Source organism: Triticum urartu, chromosome 1 (genome assembly GCF_003073215.2).
Source record: "Triticum urartu cultivar G1812 chromosome 1, Tu2.1, whole genome shotgun sequence".
Taxonomy (NCBI): domain Eukaryota; kingdom Viridiplantae; phylum Streptophyta; class Magnoliopsida; order Poales; family Poaceae; genus Triticum; species Triticum urartu.
Genome location: NC_053022.1, coordinates 12,084,690 through 12,096,926, shown reverse-complemented (window position 1 = coordinate 12,096,926; position 12,237 = coordinate 12,084,690). Strand labels below are relative to the sequence as shown.

At 45.6% G+C, this 12,237-nt stretch overlaps 1 protein-coding gene and 1 pseudogene across 1 annotated transcript; both read right to left on the bottom strand.

Annotated features, from left to right (window-relative positions):
* On the bottom strand, positions 1–2,180 carry LOC125532528 (annotated as a pseudogene).
* Positions 2,181–5,133: 2,953 nt separating this feature from the next.
* LOC125532527 (wall-associated receptor kinase 2-like) lies at positions 5,134–10,166 on the bottom strand. Its single transcript, XM_048696566.1, has 3 exons — positions 9,266–10,166; positions 6,693–6,854; positions 5,134–6,236 (listed from the first exon to the last, which is right to left on the bottom strand). Exons 1-3 carry the CDS (start codon positions 10,164–10,166, stop codon positions 5,248–5,250), a joined length of 2,052 nt encoding a protein of 683 aa, XP_048552523.1. The 3' UTR covers positions 5,134–5,247.
* Positions 10,167–12,237: the final 2,071 nt, after the last annotated feature.

The following is a 12,237-nucleotide window of genomic DNA, read 5'->3' as shown; positions in this document are numbered from 1 at the left end:
CTAGGATGACAGGTTGCTACCCATTTTGAACTTGTCTGGTTTGGTTTGTATTAAGAGGGACTGAGCCACGTGAGAGCCAACCCCGCCGATGGACTCTTCCTCAACGGTGATGATCACCTTGTGGGACTTGGCGAGGCTCCTGATGAGAGAGCGTGGTCTAACGGCTTGCCGTGGTCCAACAGCTTGCCGAAACCTGGCATCTGCGACGGTGACCCTCTGGTCGTGGCCATGCTGCTCCACCATGGCCACCACCACCACGCAGTACTGCACCGCGGACCCATAACCCAGCAGTGCTACCCTCTCACCCTCGATTATAGTCCTGCCTTTGCCGACTTGAATCCTCCGGTACAAATCTATTGACGCAGCTTTAGTGTACGTTGTACTAAAGCACACGTTGTACTAAAGTTGCGTCAATTAATTTAGGATCTCAGAAGGAGTAGTTTGTTGCTTGAGTTATGTTGATTGATTGACTTATTATGAGGTTGATCCGAAAAATTAATGTACCTCGATGGCAGTGCCTTTGTTGTTTTCCGGCAACGGGACACCAACCATGCCGTTGCCTCTCGGATAGCAGAAGCATGAGGGGCGGTTGTCAATGGCCACGGCAGTGGCGGCCATGTTCAACAACTCGGCCTCCATAGTGGGTGGGCCCGTCAGTGCCGGCAAGCCCCACCCTGTCCACGTCGAATCTCATCGGGAGCTTCTAGGTCCACTTCGTGCACCACCTGATCGTAGCCTTCCAATCAGATATAGTGGCCTGTGGCTTCGCATCATTCAGCGGAAATACCTTCGCGGCCAACCTCTCGCTTTCTGGTAGCGGTCTGGGGGCTTCCAGTTCTAGCAATCCATCATCCAGCTCCTTCCAGTCCTTCGGATTGGTACCTCGATTGAGGTAGGGTCCGGCACCGCCACGCTGTTCTGGTTCGATAGATGGACTGGAGACTCGCCCCTCATGGCTCGCTTTCCCAACCTGTTCTCATCGTGGCTGCCCCGCGGATTTCTGTCGCGACATCCTTTATTGACTTGGGGCAACTCGCGTTCCGGAAACCTTTCGGCCCGGCTGAAAACGCGGACTGGCAGGAGCTGCTCGACTGCATTGTATTGCATGAGCCTGATCTCACGACTGAAGATGACCAATCCAGATGGCGCCTAGTGCCGTCTGGGCAATTCCCCACTAAATCTCTCTACCAGACCATCGCCCCCTCGCTTGGCCATGAGGCGCTCACCTCCATCTGGGAGATTCGCCTCCCTCTGAAAATTAGGATCTTCTTGTGGCAATGGATTCGCGGTCGCCTCCCGTCCGGCGTGGAAGTCCTGAAGCGCAATGGCCCTGGTGATGGTCGTTGTCCGCTTTGCAGGCCTGACCTGCGTGTCCGCACAATTCATATGGAGCTGTTTCCGCGAGGTAGTGGGTGGAAGCTGGGACCACAACAACTTCCCCGCTCTCTTCATCGAACTCCAGGCGATTCCACCCGCGTTGCGCCACATTAGGTAGCTGGCCATTGGGGTGCTTGCCTGGACGCTGTGAACTGTTACGAATAAACTTGTGATTCAGCATATTCCTCTTCGTCGTGCTACTGACGCTTTGTTCAAATGGTCTGGTTACTTGCAGCTTTGGCGGCCCCTTAGCCGTCCCAGTGAGAGAGACGCCATCACCTCCATCAACACCCAGCTTCGCGCAATGGCTCTCCAGATGGCTCCACTGCTTCCCCCTCCACCACCGGAACCAGATTAGATCGTCGTCATCTTGCCACCGCCACCGCCTTCTATGTGTTTTATCGTAGTGCCCCTGTGTTGGGCTTGTTGTGCTGTGCCCATAGATTTTTTTTTTTAGAAAAGGAGGATGACCCCCGGCCTCTGCATCTGGGAGATGCATATGGCCATTTTATTGATTATTCACGAGGACCTTACAAAGTATTACAACAAAATTTCTGAATTCGCCATCTTGGCAACATATGCCACTACTCCTATCCATATGATGAAGGGGTGCTACCTGGGCCAAATACCCGGTCTACTCACCTAAGCCTATCATCAAAAGCCAGAAGCCCCAGCCGAGCCACATACCTGGTCTGGGGCATAAACTGGTCTGACGCACTCACATGTGTCGTCGCTGCCATCTTCCACAGGTCCGTCTTCAGAACAGATATTGAGGCTTCTACCTTGTCAGGCCACGCCGCCATCGACGCCACCTTGACGCCAGACAACTACCTCCACTTGCGCGAGTCCATCACCGCGCATCGGGCGCCGATCTCCACTGCACCACGCCCCTGTGTTGGGCTTGTTGTGCTGTGCCCACAGATGAACTTGGGTCTGTCTGTTTGTGTGTGTGTGTTGGACCTAGCCTGCGGTGGCGTTGTGTTCGTGTGTGGTGTGTTCTGTTGTTATCTTGATACTTTGTGCTTGGTGGTTGCTTTACTTATAAAGCGGGGCGAAAGCCTTTTTCGATAAAGTAAAACATGTCATAAGGTGGGGCACAGAAGAACCCTATGGCAAAGGACTGGCTATAGTATGTACTTTGTGAACAGAGGAGAATGGGACGCATGACAAACCTCCGTCATAGTGGAAGTTGTGCAGGAGGGAGGCATCATTGTTGATCCAAAGTGTCGCGAGGTTGGCTGTCGGATAGCCAAAGCCTTTTACCATGGAGAGCACGGGTGCTGCAGTTGCAAGCGGGAGGAAGAACAGACTGGCATGACGACCCATGGTGCTTGAAGTTGAACGGAAACGGAGACTGCATGCATGAAAAGCCGATAAGCAACTGATGACATGAGTGCAGGGATGAGCTTGTGGAGGGGAAAGTAGAAATGATACCGAGTCAATGGAGCTTGATCGCTGGAAAGAGGATCTCGGCAGCACGGTGGTGCCAGGGCTCCCACTGATTGATTATCGTCTCCCTCTCACAGTTTAATATTTTGGACTATATGGTAGACATTATCATCTCAGGGGTCTAACTAGTTCCAAAAGTTCACTATCTAGCTCTGTTGGCCCAAGTCATTTTCATGGTAGTTGCTCGCCTGCTGCGCACTATTCCTTATTCAACACAAAACTTGGTGTGGATGTTAACACAAATATTTTCATAAGAAGCTTGATATGTGGTACCAAGGAATATGCCACACAATTCAGAGGTCCCTGATTTGCACTAAAAAACGGCAAGTAAGACATCCAAGAGAGCGGCAGCGTCTTTTCATGTTGTTGTTTTTTAGTTGTCTTTTCATGTAATATACTCCCTCCGTTCCTAAATATAAGTCCTATTACAGATTTCAATTGGAACTATATATGGAGTAAAATGAGTGAATGTACGCTCTAAAATATGCCTATATACATCTGCATGTAGTTCTTATTGAAATCTCTAAAAAGACTTATATATGGTCATCAAGGAAGGAGTAATACTATATTTGCTGCTGGCACAAACCATTGTTGACGGGTTCCTGACTTGATGGACGGGTTGCCATTTGGGCATAGTGCATGTTGATGATCGTGTTGGCCTGCTGCAGCTGTCTTGCCAGTTTCCTGCCGCCTTGATGGTAAATGGTGTTGCTGGAAGTGCCGTTCTTTCTGCACTTTTCACAGACTTGCCTCGGAGCTGCAATGCAGGCGCATCAGAATTTCTTTCTACCAGGCACCTAGCATGTAAGTTCACATTCCCACTGAGTCCATGTATAAATCTTCTGAGAATTGTCGGGGTCAGAAATTGTGTTTCTGCATGGATCTTTTACTTGTTGAGGAAGGGGTGTGAACAGAAAGAGCAGCCATTTTTTTGTTTGTAAGATGCAAATTATAAGTTCAATTTTCATCCACTATCTTAATTATTCCAATTATCTAGACTGAGGTGGAACCAGATAATTAGGCAAACCCTAATTCAAAGGTATCCATTGTTTTCTTGTCGTGACGAAATAAGTGTGGTATTCAGGGATCATATGTATATTTCCGCTGCAAAAGCATATAGTTTATGAAAAGTAGGATATGGGGTGATGAAATAACCCAATATAACAGTGCAACTGGATTGTTGTTGCTAGAAATTCTCATTAGGTAGACACCTGCACCTGCACAATAGCAATCATCATGAGGTATGTGTTCCACCGGCATTCATCCTTATAAATAGCAACCATCTATGGGCGCCAAATGACAACTCGTTTATTAATTAAATTACTACTGATTGGAAGTCCTGACATCAACTACCAGTAAGATGAATTTTTAGAGTGCTCTCTTGAGGTCAGAAATTTCTAAAGATCAAGTCTTTGTCACTGAAGGAAGAACAACCTTAGATATCCCTAACCTTTTTGTAAACACCTGCGAGAATACTACCTAGAGTAGCATTAGACTTCACTAATTAAGCCTGTACATCTTATCTGGCTTCGAACTAGCTTCAGATGTCCAGGTCCTGAAATGGTCATTCTAGTCGTTTTCGTCATCATATAAAGAAATTGCAGTGGTAAGCATTAGTATTTTCGGTTCGTGTCAAGAAACAACGTCAAGGACTTTCAATCAACAGTCCAATTGAGGCTTTTTGTATCAGCTTTTGGACTATGCAGGTGTTGTAGTTTTGATCGTTGGTAGAAAACTCTAGCCTCGCTTATTGCTGCTGTTTCTAACGGAGTTGTTGGTTGAAATCCTGGACTGCACTCGCGGGGACTAAAATTCATTTTATGTCACGAGCTGCTAATCCAATTAACTTTATATTTCTACTGATGATTTCATTGCAATATTATCTTCAATCTTGGATCCTCATGTTGATATATTTTGACCACCTTCTCCGGTGGTAGTTACAATATTAATGCCATTCATTTACTAGGTTATATTCATATAAGTTGCCAGATTATAAGAACTTGGAGGGTCATGGAGCCCAGGCCCTTGCGCATGGGCGTTGGGGCGGATTGTTGTGCCGATCGCCACCAGTCCAGTAGCGAGGACTGGCGGGGCGCATGTGATCCATAGCTTTTCACTCAACTATTCTGTTTTGTCATGAATCATAGAGGCAATCCCAAGGCAGGTGTCTCTGCCCAAAGAAAAAACACCACATACTGTACTAGTGATGTACCTAGCCCAGATATTGTTATGGAAGATGATGTTTAAATCCCTATTACAATAAAGTTTAATCGGAAAATCAATCCATACATTTGGTCATATGAAATGTAAAGTTACTCACTATAGTAACAACAAATACAACAAAGGTTGACACTAATAGCTACCTATTTTATTCAACTTAACATACGTACATGCCGTTGAAACTCCGATCCGTAAACAAACCTAAGGATTACGGGACCTATGCAATGTGAGAAGGCGCCCTGCAACATCTGTCATTGATGGTCTTTGATCTGCATCAAGGTTAAGACACTCAAGAGCAATCTCTGCCAACTTGTTAAGAAATCCCAAATCTCCTGTTGTTGCAATTTCCTTATCAAAGAGCTCAATCATACTCTCCCCTTTTTGTTGACACTCTAGGAAGCTCCTCACTAGGCTATTATTTTCAGAGTCAGTGGCGCTCTTCCTGCTAATGAGCTCTAAGATGACAACACCGAAACTATAGACATCACTTTTGTCGGTCAATCGACCTGATTGTAGGTACACAGGATCCATATAAGACATGTCACCTATGACGTTTGCAGTGTGGTACTTACCTTTTGCAAGCAACCTCGATATCCCAAAATCCGCGATCTTCGGGGAAAAGTTCTCATCCAAGAGTATGTTTGCTGGTTTAACATCACCATGCAGGATTTTGTTATGGATTTGTGAGTGCATATAAGCTAGACCTTGTGCTGACTCTTCAAGAATACTTAGACGTACATCCAAGTCGAGAAGCTCCTCGTTGTCAGCACGATAAAGATTGTCCTCCAAGCTTCCTTTGGAGATGAATTCATAGACGAGCATGGGGTTATCCACTTCGAGGCAACAACCTAAAAGCCTTACAATGTTCTTGTGGCTGACTTGAGACAGGATGATGACTTCATTTGGAAATTGCTCCTTTTCTAGCACACTACGACCATTCGGTTTCTTTACTGCGACAGTAGCTCCATCAACAACACCCTTGTAAACTTCACCAAAACCACCTTTACCAATTAGATTGCTACTCTTCAAAATTGGTTTCAGATTGTCCCTTGTGTAAATCTTAATAGTTCTAGCTTTCTCTAATGTAAGCCCACCATTCTTTCGGTAAAAATCTCTGGCCTTCTGCTTCTCTTTGCGAAGAACAAAAAAGAATGCCAGAAATGCCAAGACAAGAATGCCACCAATTGCACCTACATGGACAAAGAAACAAGCTTCACTATTGTAATAATCAAAGTTTATGGTCACTAATTAGTTGGCCATGGAACGTAACTATTTTAATAATCAAACTTAATTTTTGAGTTTATGCTTGGTATGAAGCGCAAGCAAATATTTTAAAATGGGTAGCAAGATACTTACAAATTGAATGTAACCGTTCAATTAGGGATCCTAATATATACTATAAGATTGAGGATTATCTTTCTGTTCAGCAGGTAGTTTAAATTGTGGTAAATTCTTGTGACTTGACTTGTGAGCCTCAAACAATACGAATACATATTAGAGAAGAGATAGTTGCAAGAATAATTTAACTAGCTCTGTGTATGTATTTTGGGGCGACTAAGAGAGAACAATTTACATAACTAAATTAGCAAAAGCGATGGCATCAATACATTGAGAAGTAACAGGTGTAGTAGGAGTATGATGTTTACCTATGGAGATTTGTGCTGCAAGTGCGAACTGTTGAGTACATGGTTCTGTTCTTGGGTCATGGCTCCGATAACCTGCAGGACATTCGCATCCGTACCATCCTTGGGTGTCCTTGCATACACCATAGCAAGGATACTTGGCAGGATCTGCACATTCATCTATATCTGTGTCCCGGCCGCAAATTCACAAAATGAATATTATTTAGAACATTGGTCAAGAAGAAACATAGTTTTGTATGTTTTCATCTACTAAGGTTTTTTCAGTCTCAACTGATTTAGAAAATGTGTGATTTCAATTCAATGAAGAAAAATTTAACTATATATGGAAACAAATATACAAATTGCATATTCACCAAATATTGAGATTGTAATCAACTAGTACTGCTAGAAATACTGCTCCAACACTGACCGTCCACCAACCACCCGTCAGTGGTGATGCGCAGCACTAACCGATCAGCCATGATCGATGAGTGAGGGCTATGCTACCAAGTCAACAACGACACCACTTTACGACCAGTCAGGTTTTTTTTTAACCAAACGATCAGTTAGGTGACCTGTCAGTGGTGAGTCTTTTGTCCTCTCCATGATGTCCCATCACTCATCTTTCGCTTAGATCGGCCTGTTAGTGGTCATATTTCACCACTAAGAGCATGTTTAACAGATTCCCAATATCTAATAATATTTAGATATGAATGGGGCAAAAACAAGCTTCAACAGGTCTCCAATGCTCAATATTGTTTGGGACGCCCCAAATAATTTAGCCCGACTTCCCAAATATGGAGGCACTTGAGCTTCTTCCAATACTCTCCCAAATAACGTGAGGCCCATATATATGTCAGTTGCTGCTAACTCTATCACCCGGCGCTGCCCGTGCCACCGTTGTTGCCGACCACGCCACCACCGCCTTCGCCGGCCACCGGACCACAGAGCGTTGTTGCCGCCATCACAGCCCACTGCAATCGCCGTGGCCGCTGCTACCATTGTCACCGCCTGCCGCCACCACCACCTGCCGTCAGAGAGAGAGAGAGAGAGAGAGAGAGAGAGATGCGAGGTTGGGTGCACATGGGGTTATTAAGGATTTGCGAAAGCATCCATCCCAATAACACAAAAGTAGTTATTTGAGAGCCTCAACAAGTGATTACTGGAGTAGTTTTTATTGAGGATTTGAAGATGCTCAGCCCAAATTAGCCACCAGCCAGTTATGACCACCACCACGCCATTACAACATCACCAACAGTTTCCCTTTCTTGTAACGATTCTGGTTTAGGGGGAGTTAGGCCAAAATCCGTGCTCCAATAGTTTCCATAGAACTTAAAAGAAAAATTAGGGGACCAATATAATCAGTCCAACTACCCTTCCATCTAGGAGGCTCTAGCCAATGCAACGAAAAGGCCGATCTGATGAAAGAGACTAGGCAGCACATTATACGTCAACACTCTCCCTCACGTGTGGCTCCCTCAGGGCTAAACGTGGACCGAAAGTGGGCTGCAATTTAATTGCGCCAGCCGGGTCTTGAACTCAAAACCTCTTGGCTCTGATACCATGTAGAAGTGCATACTCTAGCCAATGCAACCAAAAGACCGATCTGATGAAAGAGACTAGGCAGCACATTATACGTCAACACTCCCCCTCACGTGTCTTCCGGTAAACATTCCTCTGAATCGTAGCGGGAGCCAACTGCTGAAAATTCAGCCCCCTAGTACGCTCGCCTCCACGCGTTGCTCAGGCGGCGCCGCACTACTTGGATCGCCGATGATGAACTCTGCCGACTCTGCCGCCCCTCTAGTCTAGCCATCGAGTCCGCCGCCCGCCCAACTGGTCCTCGTGGCTCGGGGTGTCTGTCGCGACTCCTGCCCGCAGCGCCCGCCTCTTCGACGTACCTCACGTGGCCGACCAGCTGTTCATCACCACCTCACCGTGCTGCCCATCTTGCCTCAGCCCACTACGGGCCACCTCACCATGCTGTGGCACTGCCCCGACCATCTAGCCCACCGAACCCTGCTGCCTTGCCCGCCTCGCCCCGCTGCGGGCAGCCCGGGCCAGGTTGATGGTTATCCAGCTGAGCTCAAAGGACCTTGCTGCAATTAAAGTTTTGGTTTGCAATGGCTCGAGGCTGTTTTTCTTATTTCGAGGACCTAAATGTAATTAATTATTTACTTTTGTATGCTAGTTAAGAAAGAAATATGAAGAAAAAACATGTTTTACATGAAAGATATTTATGGGTCATGCTAAAGCACAATACCTAAGTACCTCCCATAAATTAGATCAACACCCCATAAAACCATATATTTAGGGGGAGTTCTTTTACAGGTCTTGTTCTCTTATAACTCCGCGGTCCTTGTCTTTCTTCCAAACCCTACCCTCCCACCGCCGGCAGCTATTCTTCCTTCCGTTGTCCCCTACCTAAACCTACCTTCCGCCGCCGATCCATTGCTGGTATCTACCTTCTTTGCCGTGACAGGCGAGGGCCGTTTGACCTCTTCACCAATCCGATGCCAAGGTGACAGTCTCCCCACTGCCATGGCGCCCTCTCAAATAAATAAAATTGTAGTCAGACTAAAAGCACGGAAACTTACTGATGCATCCGTCGTCGACGTAAGCGTTGCCCTCGTAGCCTTTGGAGCACTTGCAGTTGTAGCCAGGTCCATTGGTCGAGTTGACGCAGTCGCTGTGGGCGCTGGCGCAGGCGTCCTGACCCGTCTTGGCCGCTTGCTTGCATGATAGTATGTCCTCGGAGATGGAATCGTTTACGCGAATGGCCCAGTCCAGCCACACCGGCATGATCTGGTGTGTGTTCATCTTGAGGTCGGACCGCTGGAAGGTGTAGTTGTTCCTGTCAACGAGGAAGGCGTAGTCGCACGGGCTGTAGTCCATCATGGCGGAGTGGTCGTACTCGTGGAAGTTGAAGTAGTAGTCAGTGAGCCCCGGCGGGATGTTGACGTGGCAGCACCCGACGCCGTCGCAGAGGCCGTCCTGCGCGCTAGCCGAGTTGTTGCAGTAGGACATGCACCCGGTCTGGTAGGCGTACTTGTAGTTGCTGCCCTTGGTCGGTTTGCTGAGTGCGAAACCCATGGTGTTGCAGCCGACGACGACGAGCATGTTGTGCGTGTTGGAGATGCGGTAGACGCCGTCATTGTTCATCGTTGTCTCTCCATAGTCCCAGTTTTCATAGGTGTCGCTCGGGTCGGAGGCGTTGTAGCACTCCCACCCAATGGGAAGCATCACCTGCGACTCATCTGGATCCAGCGACAGCTTGAGCACCCGGAGGGATGTGCCGGCGAGCACAGGGCCAACGTTGATGCACTCGATCTCGAAGCCCTTGCGGAAGCAGCCGGCGCCGATGCCGAAGGGGTAGGGGATATCAACGCCGCCGCAGCTCGGCTGACACCCACGAGTGGTCGCGGTGGTAGCTGCTGTTGCAGCTGCCGCTGCCCCAAGGAGCAGCAGCAACATTAATGATGTCCACAGTCTCAGCATTGCTGACCGTATGTTGGTCTCCGGCAAGAGTAGTGAGAGTTTTATAAGTAGCCAACCCTCTAAAAGGATGCGCCACATCTCCATCTCCAGCGAAACAAAAGTCAATAACATGACAAAAGTTTCTCAAGGAACTGTGGCAAATAAAATACAAGGGGTGCGACTCATGACCATGCTACGTCCTTCAATGTACCATCATCCACCAATCACAAATATCGTTCAGACATATATATGATTTTTTTACGGCTAATATATCCCATCAAATACGATAATGTAGCCGTTACATCGTACATGACACATGATAATGTGTACACACTAACTTGACTTATCATGTGTACACACTAACTTGACTGCTCAATTATTGTAGTTGTTGTGTGTGCGCAAATGACTTGCACTACTCCTTGACCGTGATCGCAACCCAATCTAATTAATGCGTTTGGAGCCACACTTTTCATGTGAAGACAAGCACGGATTTGGCCTCATGGCAATAATGCCTCTGCCTGAGTCCATCCTCTATTAAATTATCACTTACGACAATTCAAATTCAAATTCTTTATCATCACCCATAAATCAAATATTGATTGTATACACCATATATTTAATATATCCCATCGAATGGGTTGTGCTATCTTATTTTCTATTGAAATAAAAAGGCAATAATATGGCCATTACAGCATACATGACATATACAAGTTTGTCATGATTATGCATAAACACTTCACTTCTCAAAGTACCGCGAATGCTGTGTATGCACCATATATATGCAAGTTACATTATGAAATGACCTCCACTCCTGCTTAACCCTGGTTGTAACCCAAACTAATTAATGGAGCTGGAGCCACACTTTATCAATCTCAAAATGTTGTGCCAACTCAATATTTCGGAGGTTTTCACAGGGATAGAGTCTGTGTGCGTGTGTTCATAGAGTTGAGTGTATGTACATGTATATGAGCACCTGCATTTGTACTCTGTTATTTTTTTTAAAAGATCAGATCTATCATAAAGATACACCACAAGTACAAAACACCTCAACATAATAAAAATTACATCGAGGTTCATGGACCACCGAACAACAATTACTTATCATAATAAAAAACCTAGAGCTAGCCATTCGTTCCATGTCAAGACAAAAAAGTCTGCCTTTGGTCTCATTGCAACGACGTCTCCTTACGTTCGTCCTCTATTGAATTATTGCTTATGAAAATTTGATTTGTTTACTTTCATGCATTTCACAAAGAAAACAAAATTACACATTCCACCCTAAACTTTATCTGAAGTGTTCAGTGTTCATATCAATACACAAAAACTCATCCAAGAGAATGTTTATCATAAAAGGATCAGCAAGCTCAAGGCATGCTGATGCCTACAGAATGAAAGACGCAATAATATGACAAAAATTTCGCAAGAAACTGTGGCAAAGAAAAGTCAATGGCTAGATCAAACTCTTCATCAAGGAGTGGCCCCACTATCTTGACCATGAAACGTCCTTTAACCAACCAGATCTACAAATCACAAATATCATTGATATACACGGTCTCTTTTTATAGATAATATATCCCATCAAATAGGATAATGTAACCATTACATCGATCGTACATGACACAAGCATGTTCGTCATGATAATGTGTACACACTTAACTGCTCAATTGTTGCAGTTTGTTGCCTATGTACAATATACAAGTTCCATTTTCAAATGACTCACACTCCTCCATGACCTCAATTGCATCTCAAACTAATTAATGCGCCTTGAGCCAGATTTTCCATGTCAAAGCAAGCACAGATTTGGCCTGATTGAAATAATGCCTTTGCCTACGTCCATCCTCTACTAAATTATCACTTATGATAACTCCAACTTTTGTCATCATTCACAATCATATATCGGTAGTATACAACATAGATTTATGCTAGTATATCCCATCGAATGGGTTGTTCCATCTTCTTTTTTCCATTCAAATAAAAATGTAATAATATAGCCACTACAACATACATGGTACAAACATGTTCGTCACGATTATGCGTACACACTTAACTGCTCAAAGTATCGTGGCTGCTGTCTGCATGTCAAAGTATCGTC

Excerpts from the sequence above, each read along its gene's own strand:
- LOC125532527 (XM_048696566.1), bottom strand. The coding sequence starts at position 10,166 with ATGCTGAGACTGTGGACATCATTAATGTTGCTGCTGCTCCTTGGGGCA. Across the intron at positions 6,855-9,265 it reads CGTCGACGACGGATGCATCA|ATATAGATGAATGTGCAGAT; the intron begins GTAAGTTTCCGT and ends GCCGGGACACAG. Across the intron at positions 6,237-6,692 it reads TGCAGCACAAATCTCCATAG|GTGCAATTGGTGGCATTCTT; the intron begins GTAAACATCATA and ends TTGTCCATGTAG.